Source organism: Lipophrys pholis, assembly GCF_963383615.2.
Source record: "Lipophrys pholis genome assembly, chromosome: 22".
Taxonomy (NCBI): domain Eukaryota; kingdom Metazoa; phylum Chordata; class Actinopteri; order Blenniiformes; family Blenniidae; genus Lipophrys; species Lipophrys pholis.
Genome location: NC_137644.1, coordinates 18193832 through 18220457, shown reverse-complemented (window position 1 = coordinate 18220457; position 26626 = coordinate 18193832). Strand labels below are relative to the sequence as shown.

Below are 26626 nucleotides of genomic sequence, written 5' to 3'. Positions count from 1 at the left end.
TTAGTAATCCAACTTCAATATTTGCCATTGCCGTGTAAATGGACATCGTTTTTAAAACGGTGATGATGCATTTCCACTTGAAATATTGTGTAAATGGGGCTTTAATGCGGTATGAACTGCTGCGTGAATAAGAGATTGAAGATCCTGACCAGCACAGAAAACCTTTAAAAACTACCCCCGAGAAACAACGAATATTTAACATTTTATTAGAGAGTGGAAGGAATTAAAAAAAAAAAACGAGGGAAGCAAAGAAACAGAGAGGCAGGGAGGGAAAAGTGAGGGAGGGGTGGTTCACTGCCGACCCATACTAAATGGAGTTAAGTGTGGCTCCAAGCAGGGGCCCTAAAAAAATGTCAAAGTGTGTGTAAATGACTATAACTTGCGTGTTGTTGTATTTTTAGTGTGACTTCGAATAGCCTGCCCTGCGTTGCTTCTCCACTGATTAACTAAGGATGATTAGAAAAGACACCTGAAGCAGGAGGAAAAAAGAAAAACTGTGCAGACTTTTCACAGCATCTGCTTGATGACTCTAAAAATATAAAAATGTCAATCATCTGCGGGGGGGGGGGGGTGTTAGCGCGGCTTCTACCCAGAGAGGACGTGCACATGAATGGCCCCGGCCAAAATATGAGAGCAGCGATGGCAGGGCTTTCTGTACAAACCACTGGAAGGTTAGAGAGAAGCCAAGGAAGCATGTTAATTTAAATTACCCAACAATTAAAATAACCAGGAACCAGGAAATATGGTTCCAACATTTACAAGATACTCGAAGAAATGTTTTTAAGGATAAGTTGTTATAGGTAAAAAATGTACAAGGCTTTGTCATGAACAGCCGGCCCTACATCGAGCTCCAGGTATTGACCTTTTGCTTGAAACTGGCTAATCAAAGCACTGCAGTCTGGGGTCAAATATGTCTGTTTTAAAATTCAAGGCTCACTGCCTGCCTCGCATGCACTCATGCTAGTGAAGGTAGGAGGCAGTCAGCCACAACCAGCCCTCACGGCAAACCAAGTGGAAAAGTGTCTCCTTACACTGTCCCAGGAGAGACTAAGCAGGAGGAGGAAGAAAAAAAAAAAACTACAAGCCCAACTCCAGTCACTGTATGTCCTTCACACTCGCTTTAATCGGCAGAGACGGAAGAGAAATCAGGGCAGAGGACAGGAAGGGAAAAGGCGGAAAGCCCCAAGATATAGGATGCAAGGGGCTTTTTTTTTTATGCTGCCGATGGCAAAGTTGAGCATGTGTTAATCAGTTGTAATGCAACATACTATGTCATCACATTATGTCACACACACACGCACAGATACACACCACCCCGTGTCTTAGACCTTCATCCCAAGAGCAGAGAAAGGGGGGACCAGAGGGGTTGGGGAGATTGCCCGAGTTATTTCTGCACCGATGAAGCGAATGCAGCCGCAAACCTGCCCCGGAGGACCTCCGCTAAGAGCCCGCAAGAATCCCGTGCATGACTGGAGAGAGGGGAGAGAGCACGGGGCCAAGGACATGCGGGCTAATGTACAGCAACAAATGCACACAGCCGTTTACGTAACGACCAGATGAACGCACGTAAGAGGAAATACGACGCCTGTCGGGAGGCGAATAAACTCAAATGTGGCCATTTCTTAGGAGAAATCTTTCCTTACCTGGATAAAGACAAAAATCATAACGGCTACAACTCGCCATTTGCATTGTGTCATTTTATGAAGCGTTCAACTTTTAGAGTCGCACGTGGAAAATAAAGACACACACGACAAAATCTGTACAGAACTGTACAAAAAAAAAAAGAGAAAAAAAGGCCAACTTCCTGTTTATGTGCTTCATCAAGTAGAAAGATTTCGTCCCGGAGTGTGCGTGTCGGTCTGGACTGGCCCGATGTCCTTGTGGCTGGATGTATTTTTTCAGATGACATTTTCAAAGTCAGCGTGTAATCTTGCAACTCATGTAAATGCATAATTCAGCGAGCGGGAGGTGAGACCGATCAAACGTCACGGGGAGGCGTCTTCGTTCCTGGCTCGGGGGAAATAAAAGTCGGGTTGCAGGTGACCGACCGCCGGGAGAGCGTGGGCGCACGAAGGGCCGCGAGTCCGAAAAACGGTGGTTTGTGTGTGATTTTACTAAACCAAGAGTGGAGCTGACAGACTGCTGAATTCGCAGTTTAGAATTTGAGAGAGAGAGAGCGAGAGAGAGAGAGCGAGAGAGAGAGAGAGCGAGAGCGAGCGAGAGCGAGAGCGAGAGCGAGAGAGAGAGCGAGAGAGAGAGAGAGAGAGAGAGAGAGAGAGAGAGAGAGAGAGTTTGGGTGTAAATAACACACACACATCACTGGGTCCACTGATCTCTTCCTCTGTCTTTCTGTCTCTGCCTCGGGGCACCGAGGGTCCAGCTTGCCGACTAAAGTGGGGGTGGCGTCCCCGGAGAGCGTGTGCGTCTGCGTGTGCGCCGTCTGTCTGCACGGGCTCAAAGTGGGTTTGAGTAAGCGGGAAAGAGACGGCGAGAGTATGGTGTGTGAGTGTGTGTGTGTGTGTGTCTGCACGTGTGGCGCATCCCTCCATCTGCAGCCGGGCTTGTGCGTGTGTGTGCGGATGTGTACTCAGCACACTGAGAATCACATTATGTAATCTTTTAGCCATATGAAAAAGCCTTTGTCAGCTCTTTGCTTTTGTGTGGTGGTTCATTTTGTGCATACAGTGCTGGGGAGGAAAGATGAAGGCGGGATTAAAGTTGTACACACACACACATGCACACGTCCGCACAGACAGAAAAACATCATGGGATAATAAACAGAAAAGAAACGGCATGCAGTCATATACAAATACACCCTGCCGCACTTGCACATCTACTGAAGGCAGAGACACAATATAAACACACACACACACACACACACACGCCTGGGAATCAGGAGTACATATAACACAGCGTACTGTCCTCTCCATCTTTTCCAGGGATGCGAGGTCTCACACGGGTCACCTCTCCCATTGTGACCACCCTGCAGGCAATAATGTCCCCTTGCTGTGATCCCGCTGTCCTTTCACACTTGCCAACAAACCCAGCAACCTTCATCTTGCTTGTGTATTGACACCCTGGCACTGGGGCCAAACGTTCCCTCTCCCAATGTGTTGATGACTTCGAGCCTTGGATGTGAGACTGGAGTCGAAGATCTGAAAGGTTATCATCGACGCGATCATAAAAGCTTTGCAGCTGCTCAGACGTCTTTTTGGACATACTATACTGATTTGTTATTTTTATTTTTTTGCACATCTCTGAACAGAAAACCACCTGGCAGCACACCTGAGTACCGTCTCCTGTCCTTGTCCGTCCATTTGGAAAATTGGTCTAAAGCGTTTTTTTTTTTGTACAGTACGTGATCTCATGACAGTTTGTGTGTACATTATAGAAATGTCGATTTACATTGAATCAAGCTTCCCAGAGGAGGTTTAAGTGGTTTTAGCGGCAGCAGTGATCAGGCCCGTGGACCTCCACTTTGTCCGCCTGCACAGTCAATGAGGAGAAAGTGCTGCAGAGATTAAAGAGCGGAAAAGGGGAGGCAAACAAATTCGGCACTAAAAAGCTCAGAATTATCACTCGTATGATGGCTGCGTCTGACTGGTGAATGTAGGTGCACCAAAGAATTGGACCCTAATTACTCTCAACTATAAAACTACCAAGAGGATATGGACTGGGAGTCACGCCACTCTGGAAGCCGCCATTGTTGTTATTGTGTGGAACACATGCACAGTAGCCACATTTTCCCCGGTTTACACGACAACCGAGTCAGAATGTTGTCAAAAAGTTGCGTTTTCAGTGGCTCCCAGCACTGCTGTCGTGTAAATAGACACACAAAACACAATTAAAGTTTTGTCTTTTCACTCGAAAACGCCGTCGTGTAAACGGGGCCTGAGTTTTAGTTTTTTTCCTTCTGTTTGCGTGTTTGTGTTTTCACACAGGTAATTTTTCTGAAAACTCCACCGATGACTTGTTGATTTGTCTAGTTTTGTTATTGCCTTTCTTATTCCTTACTAATTTGTTGTTTTCCTCTCAACTAATTAATAAACTAAAAGTGTCTTGTCTCATACTATAATAGAATTTAATAGCTCTCCTCAAGTATCACAGTGAAGGAGCAAGTTAACATCCTTGAGGAACTTTCAGGAGTTTGTTACACTTATTTTCTTGTATTTCAGAGCCTTTGTGTAAAATCGCGCTTTGGTTTCCAACTGTGTTTTCGAGGATTGACATAATCATCCTAGTCATAATCAGAATCAGTAGTATTGCTCATTATTTCTGCTGGGCACAGACACCTGAAAAATGAGCAGTATTGCTTTGAATGTGTCACACAAACACCTGGTTAACAAAAACTGAAAACAAAAGGTGGTTTGACCTCAGTGGGCTTGTGACAGCAGCACCATGAGTCATTATGCTGATTTGTGGTGCGTTTGTGTTTTTCTTTTGTAAATTATCTTTGCCAGAAATTGACAAAGGCTGCAAGATAAGGAGGGAGGGGGGAAAAAAGCAAGAAAATTAAAGACAAAAGTGCATTTTCTTACACTACTGCCTACAAAAAAGATTCATGCAATGATTTGCTATGATAATAAAGATTAGATAGTTGTTTTGTGGGGTCTTTTGGGATAATCTACATGAATAAAAGTTGTTCCTCCACTAAATTTTAAACAATGTCGACTATAATCCATCGGATCAGCATCATCTGTATAGTGACGGTTAAGAACGCTGCAGTTTAATGTGCTTTACAGATGCAACTTCCTTCACATACATAAATATTCCATTTGTTTTATTGTGGTCATATGATTTAAGTTTTTCTGGAGGGTCTGACCAACCTACTTCCAGCTGCAACACCGAGTTCCATCCAGAGACGTGATAGTGAGAGAAGCTACGTCCCCTGGAGTTCACTCACGGCCGCTAAAGGACTATGTAATACTATGGAAGATATATTTGAAACATGAGCGGGACTCGCATCAATAGATTGCCCACGGGTGAGATGATGAACTGTGACTTTTGGCACATTTGTAGCCACTAATCTCCTAAAGCGCAAAAAAATGCAAATCGCCAGAGACATAATGATTCTCCTGGCCCTCCATCTTTGAGATAACTGAGCAAAACGCCACCACTGACCCCATTTCATTGTCCCATTAGTTTCCTCCTACTTGAAAGGGCCTCTGCACATTGTGAAACATTAATATGTATGTCTTCTCAAACTGTTACGTAAAGAAAGCACATCAGTTGAGAAACAATACCCACGAGATCTAAAGTTGATGTATGTATGGAAGCTGTTACAAAGACCCACTTCTACAAGGCGCTCATTTTCCAACACTGTCATTTCCAGGTACACAACAGGTCTGCATAACTGCTGGGTGTTGTGACATTAGTGAACTTGAATCAGCAGTTTTAAAAGCCTGTATTATGCACTGTCCATACAATGCATCCCATAAGCTTTTGGTGAAGTCTTAAGCTTCTATTTCAGTCCACTTTTACTGGCAGAACATTGCAGGCTGATAAGGAAAAAAAAACAAACAAACAAACAAACCTCAAAACCACTGCTGGTCAAAGTCCAAATTTATTAAATTAAAATGAGTGAGTTTGCTGAAGTTGGCAGAATATGACCAGACAAAGTGCCTTTCCTTTTTTATCCAAAGTTCACCCATTCAAAGTCTGACAGCGGTCTTCTGAAAACGTTCCAAAGAGTGGCTGGGAAAAAAAATAAAATGCTAACAAGCCATGCATGCTTATGACCGGAGGATATCACCAAAGCTGCAAAGATACATTACAATATATTAAGCATAGCTTTTCTATTATTTCATTATCTCATCCCAGCCAACAGGGAAGAATTTGCTGAACACAAAAGCCAAAAATTCAATGGAGTAAAGAAAAGTATTTCAGACAAGGGCGATCCATATATTAAGAAATGCTGTCTTAAGATACAATGTTTAATCAAAGAAACCTTTTTGGCAATACATGAAATATTTTAAAAGGCAATGAATTTTATCCACCCGGGGAATTACAGCATAGGAATTTTAATATAATAATAAAAAAAGACAAGGCAAAAAAAGTTGGAACAGACCTTTCTGTGATGATTGGAAAAGGTAAGAAAAAGAAGTGAGAAAATATTCAGACATCAGCACTTTGCTCTTTTCGAATCAGTTCCTTCTCAGTCCTTTCAAACACTGCTGGGACTTTTCATTCTCATTCAGGCCTGAAAAGCCGTTTCCACAGCTGCCACTCCCGTTACCTCCCAAATGGAGTGGACAGGTGCCGAGCCCGCTCATTAGGCCAGTATCACTTTCTGTGATTGGCCGTGTCATGGTCATTGTTCCCGTCTCAACACTGCACAGCCTCCATTTGTTAAACCACAAGGCAGCAACGGCGGCATTAGGCAATACGTGGGAGAGATAGCGGAGAAGTATGACTGGAATCGTAATCGGGAGCGCAAAATGCATCCTGTTTTCCACCTAAATGTCATTACCTGGATATTCTTCACAAAGCCGCCAGCCATTTGTGAGAAAAATGTCATAATTATTTCATTTTGGCCAAATGTCTCTCTGAGGAGCGAGTACAGCCAAAGAGGCGAACACCAAAAAGGCTGCAGATAAGTGATGGTTTGTGAGTGGTAATTTTTATTCGTTTATTTTTTTTTTAATCTGAGAAATAATTTTATTACAGACAACTCCAGAATCAGCTAAATTCCCTTTATTTCTCTTGAAGTCTCCACAGATGGGCTACTTCAATATTAATCCCCTGCATTTTCCATGATATTGCCTGGTGACTGCCACAGGTTATTTCACTAGGAGAGGCCAAGAAAATGAAAGAAAGAAAAAAAAATAGATTGCAACCCTGAAAGCATTTCAATTGCTTCAGGGCTGTAGGAAAGCACTGAACGTGGTATTAATAGAAAAGGGACCGTCATCTATGGAAACCAAACAAGGCCACTTGTATGTAATTCAATGTGGAACATTTACAGAAGACTGGGACTTATTATGAATTGTATTATGAATTCCACCTAAAAGAAAATGGCTCCAGGTAAAACCTACAATGTATATTCCAAAGGAATGAAAACCAGAGATAATCCTTTGAGTGAACCCAGTCTACCAGAGGTAAACTTGCTTGAGCTCGAGCTCAAAGACAGAAACCAATTAGCTTTGCTAAAAGCCCAATTATCCTGATTCATCCACGGTGTGTTCCTGTTTAGCCAGGTGTGTGATGTGCTGACTGCAGAGGAGACGTTGCTTAGATGAGGGGATGGAGAGATGCTTTTGCACACTCTTTCAAAAAACAAAAAACAACAACAAAAAACAGCAAGAAGCCTTAGATTAAAAGGAGGAGGGTAGGGGGTAAATTGTTGCTTACAAGAGTAGCCAGCAGACCCTCGAGAGTTTGACAGAAGCGACTGCAGTGAAACGAGGACACAGAAAATAAATTGCAAAGCACCAAAAAACAATTAAACATGTTTGTGATGTCAGTCAGCCATCTTCCTTGAACCAATCCTGGACGGGGCTCTTAACTTTTCTATGGTTACTACTGATTCCTCAATTAATCCCTCGACATAACTGTTGCATTGATTAGCGATCGCATCCCAAATCAAACTCAATGCCTGACCAAGCAAACAGAGCAGCAGCGCCAGATGGTTTGACTTTAAAGGAAACAAAGTCAATCCGAGCACAAGTTCAGAACAAGAAAAGATGTGTCACGCAATGATCCAAAAAACTGTAAAGCAGCAAGTAAGAAAGGTCCGAAAAACAAAGAGTGTTGTCAAAAAAGTCATTGGCAGTGGTTCTCATACCTTCCTTTCCACTCCTTGTATATTTCCACTTGCATTCATCTGATATCCACTCTTAAAGTGTTAATGTGGTTGGGTAATTACACCTAATAAAAGACAGACCTTTACTTAACAGAGAGCGCAATTTAGTTGTGGGCAAATTGTAGACTCACCTCTCACCGCTTCAGCAATTACCAGCATGCCCCCCCCCCCCCCATTTCCTCCTCTGACAATCCATAACGACTAGGTTTCCTCTTATGAAGTGTGCTTCAATGTGACACATACAGAACACAGACTTCCAGAAAGGACTCAACGCTGCAAAAATGCTGAAAAGCTGACTTGCAGAGTCCAACCAAGAGCTTCTGGCAGTCGAAATTGATTTCTGTCTCATCGCGATCCCACTTCTCAATTTCAGAGCATTTCATTTTCCTTCCTTCTTTTTTTTTTTGACATCTTAAAATCTCTGCGGCATGACTGAATATTGACAGACCAACTCCCACAACTGTTCCAGTCTTTAGGGAACATAAAAGGGAAGCTGCAACCAGCATCCTCACAGTCAAAGTCTCTGCTCCCAATCCACTCTGAGCCAAACTGCTGCGATCTTGTCAGATTTATTTCTCTGAGCTGCGGCAGGGGAATACTCAAACATCAGGTGAATGGCTGAAATGAGACATCCCATATTACAATGACAAAATGCACAGTTTCTGCAATGAGTCTGCTTTACAGAGATGCCCGGTAAGCAGGAATTTGTTATTTTTGTTTTGTTTTGTTTTTCCCCCTCCACTCCCCGGGAGAAAGCAAATAAACACAATAAAGCTTTATAAAACAAGACGAGATATTTGAGCAGAGGACAGAAACGCTCCTTAGTAACAGCCGAGTCATTGTTAAAACAGCATATAATAATTTTTTTACAGCATCCCAGGTCTGTCTTCTAGCAGAATCGTGTAAAAGTATAACAATGAAGATCCTCACTGGGTGACATGCTTTAGAGGAGTTTATGTAAACAATAGCTAAGCCATAAATAAATGTAATTGGAAATAAGAATGGGCCCGGGCCTACTACTTGAGCCCTCGGCATGAAGGGGAACGTAGGCTTTACTGTGAGGACTGCTCTAGATATTGTTCCAAGAGATGCTGATCTGCAGGATCAAAATATGCTGAGCTCCTGAAAAGGCTCCTGTTCAAACCCTTTGGAATGCTTCATTTAGAACACAATCACTTTGTCCCATTGGTCTCATTGTAGCAAAATCTCATATTCACTTAACTCACTCGAACTAAGCAGTTTTGGTTCAGGATGCTACAGCAGCAAGCCTCAATCCCCCTTGTTGTCCCGGGTCCCTGCTGGACCACCAACGCAAAGTTTTCCTTAATGAGTGTGAGCACACACACACACACACACACACACACACACACACACACAGACAGACACACACACACACACACACGCTGAGCCCCACTTCATTACGACAACCTTGTTTTCTTGTGGAGGCGCCTGACACAGCAGTACCACTGATGTCTTCCATATCTACAGCCGGAGGGACAATAAGGAGAGGGCAATGAGAATAAGAGGAAGAGAGGGGAGATGTGAGAGATGCAATCTGCCCTACCTAGCCTCAGCCTACACACAGACAAAAGACCAGCCACAACTTCAAAGGAGAAAGACAGAAAAAAGAAGAAGAAGAAGGAAAAAAAAATTACCAAGCGCTCAGCTTTTCTGGAGATGGTCTCTACGGGTTAATTAGAACACCAAGTCCCACCTCATCTGCCTTCAAGTTGCATAGTAGGCATTCATACACAAACTGCCCTGTGCTCCACTAACAAAACACACCCCCCCTCTACACACACACACACACACACACAAATCAGGCTGTGGTTGATCTGTTCACCGGTGCCTGTGGCAAACTAACATCAAACATTATCACCATCTGTCTGGTCAATTCAGGCCCCATTCTGCCGTCTTTCCTCACGGCCGTGTCCGCCGCTCAGGTTGGCTCAAGTCAAAACCGTTCTGGTGAAAGTCAATCTGTCTCAACGGTGCAGACGGGCGACAGGAAACCGGGAGTGAAATCGTTCTTGTAGGTGTCAGGAAAGTGCCTTCCTGCTCTGGGTGAATTTAACATGGCAGAGCCTGTGTTGCTCGCATCGCTGGCAAGATGGTTTTTCCTTTTTTTTTTTTTATATATCAGACGGAAGTTCACCTGCAGTTTTTTTCTTTTTTGGGAGAAACGAAGCACCCAGACAGAGAGCAACTGCATCAGAGAGAGTCAAGAGCAATCAGGAGAAGGAACAAACTGGTGATGGATATGATAGATTCCGTGTATGGAAAGAAAACACAGGCAATACCTTTCATTTATATTAGGGGACGGAGAGGCATTTGCGTCTCCGCAAGGATCCAAATAGAAGAGAGTGGGGGAGGAGAGAGTGAGCCGGCAAAAGAAATAAGTTATGGAGATAGAGAGACAGAGGACAACGGCGGCAGCTGGCTGGGCACTTTGTGCATCTGCCAGGGGTGAGCCGCAGAGCTATAATGAAAATGCAGGGCAGATCAGAATCAGTGTGAGAGAGGCCTCCATCCATCAAAGGACTCCCATTGAGGAAAGGAAGCCGCGGTGATAACTGCAAATGTGTGGCTATTTGCAACCCGGGGATGGAGCATTTTCACAATTCTGGGGCTTTAAATTTAAGTACCACAGGCAGGGCACAGGCAAGTGATCCAGTGCGGTGGCAAGTGAAATCCCTCGCCCTTTCACTCGCCACTAGGATGGTAAATAAAAGTAGCCCTGAGCATGTACATGGGATTAATGGGACAGATGGCTGAGCAGCGTAATGTATAATTTTTTTTGTGAATATCAAAATCATAGCACGTAATTGAAGCAAGTGCATATTGCATCTGTACATCTGTAAATTAGATAATCTACAGATTATACCATTTACAGTGCCGCGTGAGGTATTCAATGCGCATTACTAATAGTTTTATTGTTGGGGAAAGAAGAAGGATCATCTAAATAAGGAAAATGAAGCCTGGACTATAAAGCTGCAGGGAATCTTGTACTGTCGTTTATCATTCTAATATTTCACATGCCTTTACACCTGACAGCTGCACATTGGCAAGCGGGCAAAAACTTCCCTTCCAACACTGCTGCGTTGTAAATACATTTAAGGCCAAATTTATGTTATTACTTTGCGATATTTCTCATCAGTGGAAAATTATTGGAAGTAGAAGTGTATTTTCCGCATTTAGTTTCTAAAACATTTTCATTCTGGAGACTTTCTGTCGAGTCTTTATTTTAATGGCCAGACATATTGAACAGTCTTATAGCGTAGATGCGTCAAAAGGGCAGACAAACGGACGCCATCATAGATCAGGGGTATAAAGTAAATATTGCACAGCTGCGGCGGCTTTAGCTCGTGGCACAACTTTTCTAATAAAGTCACTGATAAACATGACACGGTGACTATGCTAGATGATATCGCGAGCTTTAAGTACGGCAAAACAATACAAATCTGAGTGTCACATTGGTTATCGGAGTCTTCCTTGAATGGGATTTAGTGTGGTGTTAAAGTGAGGGATGCTTAAATAAAGTCTTTCACCACTTGAAAGCTTCACGAGGACAGTTTTATATCAGTTGGGAGTCCGGCCATAGTTGTGATAGTTTTATGGGACGGTACAGTAGCGGGGAGCTCTAAATGAGACCTACCTTCTCTTTCCTCTGTCGGCATGCCTCTTCTGCTGAGACCAGGGTTTTGTAGTAGGCGCTGCGCTCTGCTGTGAAGTGCACCTTGGACAAAGCGCTTTCCACCAGCGCCACGGACAGATTCCCGCCCTCGATGTGCAGCCAGCCAATGAAGTTTCCCGCTTTGTCCATGCTCTCCACTTCGACTTCCACCTGCAATGCAAGAGTACAAGGGGAGGGGAGAGAAGAGAGGGGCTTTGCTTAATATTTTCAAGATCCGGCTTGAGACGTATTTCCTGCAATGAGACTGAGCGAGTCCTGGAAAGCAGGCAGCAATAGACTATATAAATAGACGGAAAGCTGTAAAATTTCTATTGACTTGGCAACACACACACACACACACACACACACACACACACACACACACACACACACACACACACACACACACACACACACACACACACACACACACACACACACACACACACACACACACACACACACACACACACACACACACACACACACACACACACACACACACACACACACACACACACACACACACACACACACACACACACACACACACACACACACACACACACACACACACACACACACACACACACACACACACACACACACAAAACGAGATCTTTTTTCTGTCGCGATTCCTCGATGAGAGGATTTTCCCCAGAACAATAACCCAGCGGTGGCCTCTCGTCAGGTGCGTCTTCAAGTTAGGTTGAGTCCTTGAAATATCTCAAATAAGCATTGCTGTAAGCTTTCAACAACGTGTCTTTTTGCAGTTTATCTGCAGAAATCACAGGGTCTGCACAAACAGGAGAGGCCATTAGTGGCTTTAAATTAGTGTTGTGTATGCACTTCAACCTTAATTAAGACTCTAACGGTCTTCATCCTACCTTTTTTTTTTCTTTTCTTTTCTTTTTAAATATAATGTAAATCATTTTCAATTAGTGACAGCCAAGTTGCCGTTCCCTTAAGTAAACAAATGAGGGCACCGAAATAGCTAACCCTGCTGACAAAGGAGGAAAAAACTCTCAACACTGCCCATGATGGACTATAACCAAATTCTGCTTATTCAGGCTAATTATCTATTCATTACGTTTTGTTTCATAAGTGATTGACGACGAGGGAAAGCGAGAAAGGGGAAGAAGGGAAAAAATAAAATAAAAATCAATAGATTTTTTTCCCCACCTTAGTCTAAAGCCTAAAGTCAGCTAGAAAGTGAGAGGGCAGGTGTGCTGAAGTGATAGGGAGAAGTCAAGCGATTAAGACTTGGACTGCTTAGCCCTGCAGTCACAAGGGAAATCTGAAGGGAATTAAGTTTGTAAACTGCACTGCCTTGTTCTCAGCTTGAGTAAAAGCTTTTATTACTGAATGCATAATCTGTTCTATTATTAGGCAGAAAATTGACAACCTTTGCATATAGCAGAGACGCACATTTCCACTTCGTGGATCCAGTCGCTATTTGGATAACGTCTTCTAATCAACAGTCTGGCCAAGAGGCACACGCTGTAACGTCCTGTTCTAATAACACTCGTTACGCCGGCACATCAATGAAGCAATGGCCCAAGGAAGAACTTGTGTTATTAAAAGGCTGTGCTACACTTTATGTCATTTTATTCTGAATAATAAAAATCTAACTGTTCCACTCTTCAACATGTTAAAAAAAAAAAAAAAAAGATATTTGCAGGGGTTTCATAAAAGAAAAGAGCAGCGTGGCTATGGGTCCTCCCTCCCAGGTCCTATCTGTAATTCAGTCTAAGTTCACTCATGCCTCTTGCGCCTCTGTATAATAATCTGCTTTCTCCCACAGACGCTCTCTTCCTCTCTGCTATCTCAGATACTCACCCCATTTTCACTCTCTTTTGTCTCTAAGTGCCGAAGCAGTTACATAACTAGGCTATAAGAGCAGTACTGGTCCTCTGAGCATCCAAATGTCAAATGGGGAAGTGGGCGAGTGCTGGGATATTAAAAAAAAAAAAAAAAGAAAAGGAAAAAGAAAAAGGCAGAAAGTCTGCAATCAACTTAGCTGTTACTGGCCACCATTTACGCAGCAAATGCGAAACAAGTAAAAGAAACACTCATGGCTGGGAAAATGTCCAATTTGACAAAGAAAAGGTTCTGGAAACTTGTTGAGAAATTGCCGACTCTGATTGGTGAAGTCACAGGCAAGAACTGCTTCCTCCAATTGTTGGAAAAAAAGTTTGCACATGGAAAACTCCAGAAGCAAAAAGAATCACCACTTTAAAGAAAAACAACTCCGGTGGCCTTCAAGTACGATGAGTAAGAGCCTCCCAGTAGCTCAGATTTAATGTTTTGCTGGCGGCTATGTCTCAGTCCGAGTGGGTTGTCTTCTAATCCCACAGTTGGCAGTTCGAATCCCTCACCTCGCCCACTGTCTGAGTGTCCTTTGGCAAGACGGTGAACTCACAAGTTCCTCTAAATCAGTGATGTCAAACATATTTTAGTTCAGGGGACCACATACAGCCCAATGTTTATTTCTTGCAGCCATTTGCATGCCTGTTTTTACAAACTTCTAGTTTGGTAGCAATGGGGCAGCGAGCTCAGTGTTAAGTTAAGTAAGCTGTGTTGATAATCAATCGCTCTCTTTGCAATTTGTACATTTTCCTTGGTGGTTTGACGGGCCGGATTGCAGCCTGTTGCAGGCTGGTTTTGGCCCACAGGCCTTATGTTTGACATCACTATGCACCTTGCTGAGCAGAACTCACTAAGCAGAGTCTTTAAATGGGGGAGTGTTACGCTTCACAGAAAACACAGAGAATCGCGAAGCATTAAAATGTACTATTTAAGCAAAAGGCCATTTATCATTTAATGGGATTTCTGAACAAGTATCCACTAGTTGAACAGCAGTACCACATTATACATTCAAATTGCACAGCCTGCGTCTTTTGATGCTGCTGATAATTAACATCGCACTCGTTGGAAATAAATACTCTCCTGGCCTGAACGTGATGAAGAGAAGCCTCAACGTGGCTCAGCCACACTTTGAGAAGCGAGGTAGTAGAAGCGACATTGAGAGATAACAGAGGTAGAGATTTGCTGGAGGGAGGTAATAGTTCAAAGACGTTGCGGTGACGCAGACTCGCAATCCTTCAGGATCTCGGTCATAAAGAAGGGGAAATGAATCTGTGTTCTTTCCTGGACCACTTACACGAGAAACTTCATTTACCACATAACGCCAACCTTATGGAGAGAAAATTAGCCTGCGACTGACAACGGCACATTGATGACGACGAGATGAGCGCATGACGGTAGTCGATCCCCGGAGGGGGTGGCGATGCTATACACAGTGTTTATGACCAAAGGGACTACTGGGGAAAATGAGCATATTACTTGCTGAAGTAAACTTAAAGGGCCACGAAGACTGAACACACACCAATCCTTCAAAACACACCAAACTTTGCGGCCCCACATGCAGTTATAAGATCAGCAAAACCAGATAACTAATGGAACAGCATGTCTGTAGTTACATTAATTACACTTATTTGTATAATGTAACAGAATTTCAAACCACAGAAACAATCAGGACTTTTCATTCATGTTAAAAAAAAAAAAAAAGGACAGAAAAAGATCAGAGAGCATTAAAAAAAAAGAGGTTGAATGTGAAGTTACGACAGAAAAAATTAATGTATTAAAATAGAGGAGAGGCCTATTTTTCAACTGGCAGAATGCTGTCAGCTATTAAAGGCTTTAATTCCACAGTATTATGGAGTAATGGTAGCATTAACCAAAAAAGTAGCACTTAATGAGAAAGATCTCAAGTATTGCATTTTTGTCTTTCTGCATGGAAATATCGTATCCTGATCGTAGAGTGAAGGAAGCCAGGATATTGTTGCATGCACACACGTCTGAAATTATCACTAAATCAAAATAAGATTTCTTCAACTCGTTTAAGTAATCATACATCGGTGCAACGCAGTGAACACGATGCTACTATTAACAAGATTACTTTTTGTGTGTTTACTAGTAAGAGTGAAAATACGATCAGAATGTTACAATACTGTTGGTATCTTGAATGAAAATTTCCAATAATCATCGGTCCTTAATGCATTCTTAACATATTCAACAGGACTGATCTATGAAAAAATAACTAACTGCCTCAGATTCAAGCGCTCCCTCATGGGGCCACTGGGTGGCAGTGCCATAATCAATACTCATGCATTTCTTCAGGAGAAGAAGCAGGAAGTGAAGCAGTGCGCTAAGGCCCCTTTTATACGACACGACAAATGAATTTTTTTTTGCATTTTTGTATTACAATGGTTTTGCGTTTAGATTGCAACATTTTGAAAATGATGTAGTTTTCATGTTAAGCCAGATGTGGGTGCGGTTTCTTTTTGTAAAGAAAGCACATACGCATGCACTCAGATAACAATATGTTATAAACATTAACAATGGCAAGTACACGGATTCTTACATTGACAGACAATGAGTTGGATTGTTATTCCAGGCGACTCAACTATAAAACTACCAAGTCCCAGGAGAATCTGGACTGGGAGTGATGATACTCTGGAGGCCGCCGTTGTCATAATTGTCCATCTACTTGCACATGTGCAGTAACAAGGTTTTCAAAAAGTTGCTGTCCTGTTGCTACTCGAAGACTCCACCATTACTCCATCACCACTTAGTTTGCACGAGAAAGCACTAACCCCCCTCCTTCAGAAATGCAGGAGTTCGATCTAAAGGCTTAATTTAAGTGTGTTACTAATACACATAAAATTTTAGTTCCTCCTCTCCTTAAAGTAAATAGCTTTGGTCACAATGTAGCGGGGACAGAGGAGGCGGAGTGGAAACTGCTTTGAGTAGAGCCCAGATGGTTCCCAGCGGAGGCCTCCTCCGAGCCAAGATGGCTCCCGCCGGAGCACAAATGGACTCTGGTAATCTCATAAACGCTGGGATTGTGTCGACACAGTGGACGGAAAAGAGAAAAACGCGAAATACGCATACACACAAAGCAACGCACGTGTGCGCGCAGGCACAAACACATGTGCGGCCGCTCGCGAGCACGAAAGACAAAGCCATTTGGTACCATTGAAGTGAAACCTCGCCCAAGGGCATGTTTTAAAACTGCAGCAGATTTAATTCACTTAGCTGTTTGAAAGTGAACAAAAAAAAAAAAAAAAAAATCGAGTAAGACTGCGGTAGGTGACACGTCATGTCAGAGCCAAACACTGCACTAAAAGAAAATAGAGGAGCACAGTGGGCCAGCAATTTAAAAATTGGCAAGCAATGGGATTTCCTTTTATCGCCCCATCCAAACAAAACAAATTTTAAATACCTGGAGGGCAGAATGCAAATAGATAAATAATCAGGCGACAGAACGGGGTGTGCCCCTTTAAATTTCCAACCCTTGAAGTTCGATCTGCCTCATAAGTTAGAGGTTTGATTCAAGGTTTATGCATCTTTTCATCAAGTAAAGAGAGCAGGATATATGTACCTCTATAAAAAGGCAGCGCAGAACAAAAGATTAATGTGTCAGTCAGAGCTTTCAATCATCACTGACTGCAGCTCTGCCACAAGTTAAATGAGAGTTTTAATGCACGTTCCAATTACTGACAGCGCCGCTATCGCCACAGAGATTTAGGTTGGTACGACTTGAATTACAGAGTTTGGTCGTAAAAGTTTAGAGTCCCGGGTTCTGAGGGGAGTAAACGCAGTGTTTGTTCTGTGCACTCCGGGCAGCCGCTGTGTGTTTGTGAGTGACTGATGGAGAGAAAAGTGTGAGAATGCCTGTGTGTACCTGCTCGTCGAAGAGCACCCTGTAATGAGCAGATGCAAGCAGCGAGCGCCGGGAAAAAAACCGAAGTGGCAGGTGCAGACGTTTGGGAATGTCTTCATTCATTCTCATTAGGCCGCGAGGAGGTGGCGGCTTTCGTGGCTACTGTACCACGATAGTTTACTGGGGCTTCCTCTGGTTGTCTGTGTCAGTAGATGCCGTGTGAAATAAGAGACAATACTGATCATAGGCCTGTGTTCATTAATCTGGATCTGTGCCAAATAATGCTCACAATGATTTCCCTCGGTTTCTCTTCCTCCAAAACGGTGTCAAATGTCTGATGACTCATCCTGCGCTAAAGGTGTTTCCTTATTTTGCTTCTAAAAGAAATGCAGTTTCGAGTTGTGTCTCCTCTGCACCGACAGCATCACTGTCTGATTCTCTCTCTCTCTGCTATGTCAGATTAGTTACTTCAAATATCAAGCAATTTGATCAAGTCTCCCATTCTTCGTAGTGTTTTACGCCAAAAAAGAAAAAATATACAGAAATTAATAACCAGAGTCTTGTTGCCTGGCTGCAGCCAAGAGTGATCCTTTCTATATCGTCATACTGTCTCATGACCGCCACACATAAGACCTTCATATAGCCAGAAACAATGTGAGAAACTGAAAACCCATCGGCTTGACTCATTCCCACCTACGGTCCTCCCCTCCTCCAGCAGACTAAGCCATCTTTCAAACCAAGCCTTTGGTGGAAATTGAAAGACTGGCATGAAGGAGTTTAGCCAGTGTATATGTCTGTGTGTTCTCCTTTGCGAGAAGGGGGCCGAAAGATCAAGCCTCTTTTAAGCAATGAGCGACGCTAAGCCCTGGACCGAGATACAACGTGTGTGTGTGTGCGTGCGTGGGGGGGCAGAAATCAGATAATCCTGCACCTTAATTCATATTCCTAACCTTCCCCATTCACTTAAGAAATCAATGGGTCCGAACACTTAATTCAGAGTCATGAATGTCACATGAAAAAGGACAGTTTGTCCTTTCCAACAGCACATGTGGATTTAAGTAGAAAAGGCCGAGCATTGACGGGTCAGCTCCGTCGCTCTAAGCCCAGCCTTGCGTGAAGATTCCATTTGCAGGTATGAACGGCTCAATCCGGCAAAAAGTCCATCATCTCTCAATAAGGCTTCGCATTCTAGCTGATATGGATCATTTTTCCTACAGAACATACAGAGATCCACTATAAGACACATGTGTACCCCTCGAGCAACACAAAACACGACTGTGATCAGATTTAAGTCCAAAAAAAAATCAATACTTTGTGAGGGAGTTCTACTAAGTGGGACATAATTAAACAACTCTACAATAGAAACTGATCCTGGGTGAGAGGTGAGCTTTTAGAGGGATGGACAAAGGGACAATTTCGGCACCATTAGTGAGGCAGAGTTACTTAAAGCCATGGAAGATATGTTAAAGGTGGTTTCCTTGACTATGGTGTGTGTGTTTGTATTCATCTAAGTGGACCAGCATGGCCATCACAAGCTTTTACTTCTGTTCAACCACATGAATTGGATCTTCAGTATACAGGTTTGTGTATTTGTTGATGGGTATGGTTACATTAAATGTCCTGCTTATTTTTCTTGTGAAACGTGTCTGATGACTCTTCCCACAATCAAAGAGGTTCACTAAAACCGTATCCAAAAGAAAGAAATATCCAGAGTTGTGTTTTCTGTTGCAACTGATGGTTTAACATTCAGGCCCTGTTTACATAAACAACGCAGAATTAATTTTGTTTTTCCCCTTTCCGTTCCAGAAGAAATGGTAACGTTTGGTAACTATCTGTGTCGTTGGAAAAACCAGAATTTCAGCAAAAGCTATAGTTTCCATATTTGTGGTACCGTGTATTCAAAATTCAATGAAATTTGGAAAATGCACCTGTAGTGGGACACATTTTTAAAGAGAATATAGAAATTACATAAACTATATGACATTTAAATATTGATCGGATTCTATTATATGAGGGGTTTCAGTCGTTGCCTTGTGGTTTGAATTGTTCTTGGGTATTTAGTTGCAGTAGTCAAATGCAGGGTAGGAGAGAGGTTAGAAAAGATGTAAATAAGTAATGTTTATTTCCCCACAAAGACAAAATATTTGTGCAGGTGTGATATTCTGTGTATGATAGATGGCAAAAAAATAAATAAAAAAATCCTTGTGTTGCTGCCATTGCTTTGGACACTGATATTTGGGAGGGAAAACACAAGCCAAAAGCACATGTCACCCTTTAAAAATCAACCCACAGTCCATTTTCAATAGTGCAAAGCCATTATCAAGGTCCATAAACTGCCGTTAATGGGACAGAGTAGCACAGCATGGCTAAGAAACAGGAGCAAGTGCCAAAACTCTCATAATAAATGTAACTGATTGTATTAATAGGCCTCTTTGAGTTTATGTTCTCTGGATTCTAAAGAGATAAGAGGTCTACTTTTCCGATCTGACCAACAGGGATACTTAGACACAACATGGCTAAATGTGTTTGCATGTTTCGGTGGTGAAGGGGAGAGAGGAAAAGGCCAGCCAGTTCCGGAAGAAATCCATAAATATAGATCACCTTTTAGAACAAAAAAAAAAAGAGAGCGAGAGAAAGGGATGAACAGAGAAGAATAAATGAATGAATTAAAGAAACCGCTATTGATCTCCTAATGGGACAGAACAGGCAGGGATGTAAATAGTGTGTTGACGGGGCTTGTAATTAAAAAGAATATCTTCACATGGAGAGATCGGTTAATGTCGGGGTTAAAGAGAAGTGAAGGGGCACAGAGATGACCTATTTGGCACCATTACAAAATGTGAAATATGGGCCGCAGAGAGTAAAAGGAGGTCACCGATCACAAAATGGTGGCGAGAACGTTGGATCACCGCGTCCAAAATGTTACCGACTGAATGACAAGGGTTCCCTTCCTGACACTGGTCAAGTGAAGCTGTACCTAGAGGCTATCCCAAGCTGGAAGCACGCCTGTGGGTGTGAGTTATTGACTGTTACTGCATCGCATCCTAGCAGTACAGCTGAAACCCTGGCACCAAAACTGGGTTGGTTCATTAACTACACGACCACAGGGTCAGGACAGACAGCTATTTATCACATGTTGATGGAGTTTAGCTTGAGGGAAGTAACGGAGGAGGGGTGGTGAAATGCAACCCTGGTTTATTTTTGTCAAGAGTTTGTTTGTTTGTGTGGAGATATTCTGAATGGGGAAAGATACACGGAGACGTCTGTATCAAGGAGCTTTGAGGAGCTCTACAAGAACAAATGGGAGGAAATTGTACGAAGAAGAAAGAGTTTCTACTTACAACTAAATGTAAGGTGAGGACTGGCCTCTCCTTGGCAGGATATTGGTGTCCAGAGTGCTCACCGCTGAGCTCAAGTGTGTCTCAGTCTGGCTGTCTGAAGAATTTGGTGGTAGAAGTGCTGTTTTGGGACTCACACATCCACTTTTCTCACTGGCCTGCTGTCCGTTACAGCAGTAGTTGCATTAAGAGAAACAAATCTTTCTACTGGCACTATGGGTAAATTAACTCGTCTACTCCTTCAATCTGGGAAGGTTTGAGCACAATACTCCACAGTGACCGACCGTCTCTTTTGTGAAGAGTCTATCTCGTACACGAGATTGCCAGACACTGAAACGGACTTTCTCTAACTGAACCACTGGTTGCTCCACTTGACTGTTGTAAAGGAGTCAAGCTTTTATTCGAGACAGCCTTTAACATCCTGCAGGAACCAGGCGTGACTGGTGTGTCTCGCTCCAGAGCAGTAACACACTAACTGGACAAGAGTAGGTGTGTGTGTGTGTGTGTGTGTGTGTGTGTGTGTGTGTGTGTGTGTGTGTGTGTGTGTGTGTGTGTGTGTGTGTGTGTGTGTGTGTGTGTGTGTGTGTGTGTGTGTGTGTGTGTGTGTGTGTGTGTGTGGACTCTCCCAGGGTGATCAATGTGACTCGGGGGGGTCCCATGTATCACTGTCAGCGGTAGGCTGCTGTCTGCTGGTGGCAGGGTTGGGAAAAGTCAAGCAGGTACTAAAATGGCTGGGGGCTGTTAACAGCCCGGCGTGCAGCCATGATGCCCACCATTAAACCTGCCTGAAGCCAGTTAAAGTGTTTCCTTTACACCGATAAATAATTGATTTTTCTTTCTTTTTTTTAATGTATCTGATAATACAGGTGCGTACAGGAACGCTAGGGAGAAAAAAAACAAAAAACTAGAAGTCTGATTTTGTTCAATATGCTTCAAGTTGATGTAGGTCGGGAGATAAAATGATTTGGCCTTGTTACAGGCGAGACTTTTCGAAGCTGATACTATTTTTTGTCATCACTTGCCTTTCAAGCTGAGATCAGAGACTGCCATGAAAAAAATGTTTTGTTTTGTTTTTTTTCCCCGACAGTAGCTCCATTTAATAAGAGCTGAGATGTTAACACGTGTCCATTAGGCCAACTCCAACAAACACACAAGACAAAGAATTACTGCCACTGCCACCGTGGGCCTGTTGTTGATTTAAGAGAACATGTCAGTCAGATTTTATCACAAGAACCGTCAACAGCTGAAGAATTCCAGGCAACCTTTCACACAATTTCTATGGATTCTATCAAAAACTGCATAAATCCATAGTTCCTAAACTTTGCATGCATTTCAACAACATCTCTGTGCCCCTGCAAGTTCCAGCAGATTCCAGTTTTAATGCATACAAATCAGATAACTCAACATTCAGGCTCAGACTACACAGGATTTGTTCTTTAATGAGCAGCTCTCCAGTCTCCACAGTCGTTAGAAGCCATCATCTGTCTGTGTATTACACCTCAGCAAAGAAAGAGGGGGAGGAAAGAAAAAAAAAAAAAAAGAGAAATTATTCATGCCCGTGTTTCTGTCGAGCGTAAGCCACCGGCAGCAGAAGAGAATTAAGTTAACATAGGGAGAACAGTTTTTCAGTGGAGAGCCAAGATGGAGACGGAGAGAGAGGGAAAGCGGAGGTCAACAGCGAGTCGATCGGGCCACAATCTGGTGTTGTCCTCTGTTAACGACCTGCAGGAGACCAGCAAACTAAAGCAACGAATTGCAAAAGAGATCTCCTGTTGACGGCGGTTCGACTGACTGCACAAGGCATTTTAAGAGGAGTATTGTCAAAACAAATTCGCCGTCTTCAGAGTGACGTGAACTCTAAAACAACCGAAAGACTTTGCATCCTTTTATTTCCTAGTGGAGGCTTGATGAGAGTTCTGGAGATCTTTACGTTTATCTGTGCTTTTAATATAACCAGCTGATATACGTGTGTATTACAGCTCCACTCCAAAGCATTATAGACTAAATGAAGCCTCGAAGTCAAATCTGCTGGTCTTTTTGATCTTTTTTCACCTTTAAAGCCAAAAAATGTGTAACGATTAGACATTACATGAGCCCCGGGGGCCTTGGTGTTTGATAATCCCAACCCAGTGAAGGCTTCAGCGACATGGAGTGAATACAAGACCTCTGGCAATGTAATGAGGACTGACGACATTCAGCGTCAGTCCGTCTCTATCCGACTAGATCGATCAATGGCGTTGTCAGGATGGTTAATCATTTAATTTACACACCGAGGCTCCTGATTTGAGTTCATTACGCGGTTACCACCCTTTACTTGATCTTGTGTATTATCACGTATTTTCATACAACCTGTATAGTTAAGAACATTTAATGAGAAAATGGTCACTAAGTACAAGTTTTAGGAATATGAAAAAACAAAAAAAAACAAATGTTAAATTGGCAAAATCGTTTGTTATCCAGATGAAGAAAAAACAAGGCCTCATACTGTGAGGGGTTGCAGCTCTGCATCGGGCTTTAACAGCCTGGTTATTAAAATCAATAACAGCAATAAGTACAATCCATCTCATTTTTGAGAGAGGGGTGACATGGCACGCCGGTCGATGAATATTGAGCTACATTTGTAATATTACTAATATCACATAATTCCCTCTTAACTGGCTGGTGTGAAAGTGCAGATGGAGAAAGAGAAACTTCACTGGGTTTGAAGTTATTGAATTGGCTGTTAAAAGGATGTCTACGAATTGAAAATTAGCAATTGGAACCATTTTCATTTTTGTCAGAGTAACTTCACAAACCGGGCTGCAACGCATCAAAGTGTGACACAAAGGGTGGGGGGGGGGGAACCAACTGCTGCCATAGAGACTCTAATTTGATTTTTTTTAAGCATGTTTCACTGGATTTCCAGAGGTACATTGCGTTCTGTGTCGAAGACACTCTTGACGTTCCCAGAGGCCTCGGGGTGCTGGAAACCCACGAGAGGTAAGAGTTCAAATCTTTAAATCTTCGCCTGAAGCAGTGGAAGCTGGGTGCGAGCAGTTAAGCCACATTGAGCACATTTGGGGGGAGGGGGGGGTCAAAACGATTGGAGAGGGTACTAAGCCACATTACCTCTCGAAATGACATCGCTGCTTTCCAAAAGAGATTTCCATATATAGTTAAAGTACCACTCCAACGTGAAACGACCATTGTTTAGCAATCAATGAGCAGTACAGCATGAAAGACAAGAACAAAATCCAAAACGACTAGAATGTACTTTCACTACCATTTAGCCAGCATAGTAGATGGGATAGTATAGAAAGTGCTGTCCTAATAAGCAGATACATAAAACACTGTAATGTGTTTTTCGGCTGAAGTTGTTTACAATCCATAGTCATAATTTCTTAGAGATAAATGGTTTTTAAACTCAAGTACACAAAGAAGTGCCGTCTAACCTAAAGTGGAAAATAACACACAAAGAAAGAGACAGTTTCTTCAGTTTGCTTTAATTTTCGTCTAGTTGTCATTACCAGTGGGTCTAAGCAGCAATTTTAAGGAGAGGGGAGGAAAAAAACCCACATCTGGGCATGATGAGTATGTTGTAATTTAGAAGATGGATGATTCAACAACACATATTTCTGTGTACGAGCTCCATATCCAGAATTGGCTTATATATGGTTTTACCTTTCTGCTGTACAAAACCTCACTATGACCACATCCGCCATACGAGCTACTGTTACATCTGCTCCATGAATCGATTTTAAGATTTTTTTATAATGGGAAATTTAAATATTTATATTTCTGTGGCGACAATGAGTCAGCCACAGCTTTGTGCCACAAATACTTTCGAACAGGGAAAAAAAAAAGAAATCAGTGATGGTGCATGATTTCTTACCAGACTTTTCAGAGGGCTGGCTGTGCACAGCAGCTGCCAGCGTGATGGCAGAGCTGGAACAAACCCAGATGGGAGTCTCATCAAAACAGAAAATAAAGTACAAAGGGCGACTGGCGACTGATTGACATCAGAAACTGGAATACACACATTAATCTTGATTTCTTTTTCCCCTTTCCATTTCAAAGAAAAGGATTTTGGAGGAAGAGTGTCGCACTTTAAATTAGCCAGTCATCAACAACAAGGTACTGTGATATGGGTTGGTCCATTATGTATGATTGGATAACAGAAACTGCTCGAAATTCCAAGTAAGAGCCGAACAAAACTATTTGAGCTCTGAAGAAATTGCATGAAAAATCCTGAAAGCCAACCGATATGAGACAAAATCCAATTTCAGATGAAGAAGAGGAAATAAAAAAAGCACAGTGACAAACATTCCCACACCTTCTTGGCATTGTGGCAATATTACCATGACTGAATGACCTTGGGGGGGAAAGGAATGGCGAACGAACGCTAGAGGTGGCACGGGGGCAATCATCGCCGGGCCATCATCATTTGTCTCCACCTCCTTTTCTATCCTCTTTCACCAGTTGACACGGCAAATGGCATAGCCAGCCCGTGTCACTCAAAAAGCCATTTCTGTCCTCCCAGACCCTGCCTGTGCTGACAGAGTGCGAGAATGAGCGAGGAAAAAAAAAAGGGGGGGGGGGGGGGGACGGACGGACAGACAGAGGCATTTTTCAACGTGGCTTTTTGTCAATTTCTGTGTGCTTGTCAGAACAAGAGGCAGTGGCTGGCTGCGGGGCTGGTTGGAGAGTTGTTAGGCGGAGGTTGAAGTTGGAGTATGAGAAAAGTGGTTGAGGCGAGCGGCTGGAGAGGTACTCCACCATGCTATAAACTAGCAGTATAGCAAAAAGGCCCCGTTTGCGTGACGAATTCACGAGAAAACGCAAAACAATTGATGCGCTTTGGGGGTCTGTTGACACGACAACGGAGCTCGAAGCCACTGAAAACAATTTTTTTGAAAAGGTGCGCGTGTGTGTGGTTTCATTAGAAGAACAAACAGCACCCACTGGTGGCCCAACATGAAGACTACATCGTTTTCAGTGTTTCTGCCATCTCCGTGTGAACGGACATGGTTTTCAAAACCGTGCCGTGTAAACGTGAAACTTTTCTGAAATGAAAATGCAAAAAAAGATGTGTTTTTGGGGTAGCCAAGATAGGAATCCATATACATTAAAGCTTTCATTCCTGATATACATACATACATATATATATATATATATATATATATATATACATACATATATATACATATGTATATGTATGTATTGCACAGGAATCCAATATATCAAAGCACATTATCAGTTTTCAGTGACGTTTTGATTTTGCTACTACGTGGAAAAATGTGCATCATGTGACAGCCACTTGAAATGGCTCCCGTCTTGCTAACCCGTTTTTCAGAGATCATATAATAGGAAACGATCCGCCCCTACTCAGTCGCATCCGAGACAAAAACCTCTGAAGACAAATCATTGTACAATCATTCTCCAGTTTTGGCAATCCAATTCAACCTCGCAACATGCTCACTCACAATAATGGCAAGTGACGATCAGCAAATGAGATAGGGGACTGAGGTGTTTGGAACGTGATTGTGTGAAAAGCGGGCGGGAGTGAGGAGGTGGCGTGGGGGGTGGGGTGGTGATTCAATCAAGTCATGCCTACTTAGGAGACATGCAGTTGGCGTGTTGCTGGGCTGCGAATGGAATGCAAATATGATTTGGTCTCAGATTATTTTTTGTATTTTTTTTTCTCACAGCAGCCACACCAGGTACCAGTCTGACTCGTACATACCTGCTCATGGTAGTTTATTCAATCAGCATTCGTGAAATAAATGAGATTACTGCCAACCTTGGACCTGTGCTCGGTTAACAGGCCCACCTCTAGGTGTATGAGACCACAGAACAGAGCTCTACTAGAGCAGATGGTAAGGGAGCTGGGGGTTTCAATGCTTTCCAAGTATTTTCTTGTTCATACTTATGAATGTGTGGACAATATAACAAGGCTTATTATAAATAATAATGAATCGCAGTGCACAAGACGGCCTTTCAGGGTAGGTTCAGTATGTTCTCCCTCTGTCTACATGCGAGTTTGCCGTTCAACAATATAAAAATGTGCCAGTTAAATCAATTCGGAAGCAGAGTTAGCAGCTGTTTGT

General features: G+C 42.8%; 1 protein-coding gene across 1 annotated transcript in view; it reads right to left on the bottom strand.

Annotated features, from left to right (window-relative positions):
- Window positions 1-26626, bottom strand: part of snd1 (staphylococcal nuclease and tudor domain containing 1) — a 182771-nt gene that overhangs the window by 53070 nt on the left and 103075 nt on the right. Inside the window, exon 17 of the mRNA XM_080491780.1 lies at window positions 11457-11645. Within this exon, the coding sequence (XP_080347906.1) occupies window positions 11457-11645 (189 nt within the window). The remainder of the gene's footprint in view (window positions 1-11456; window positions 11646-26626) is intronic.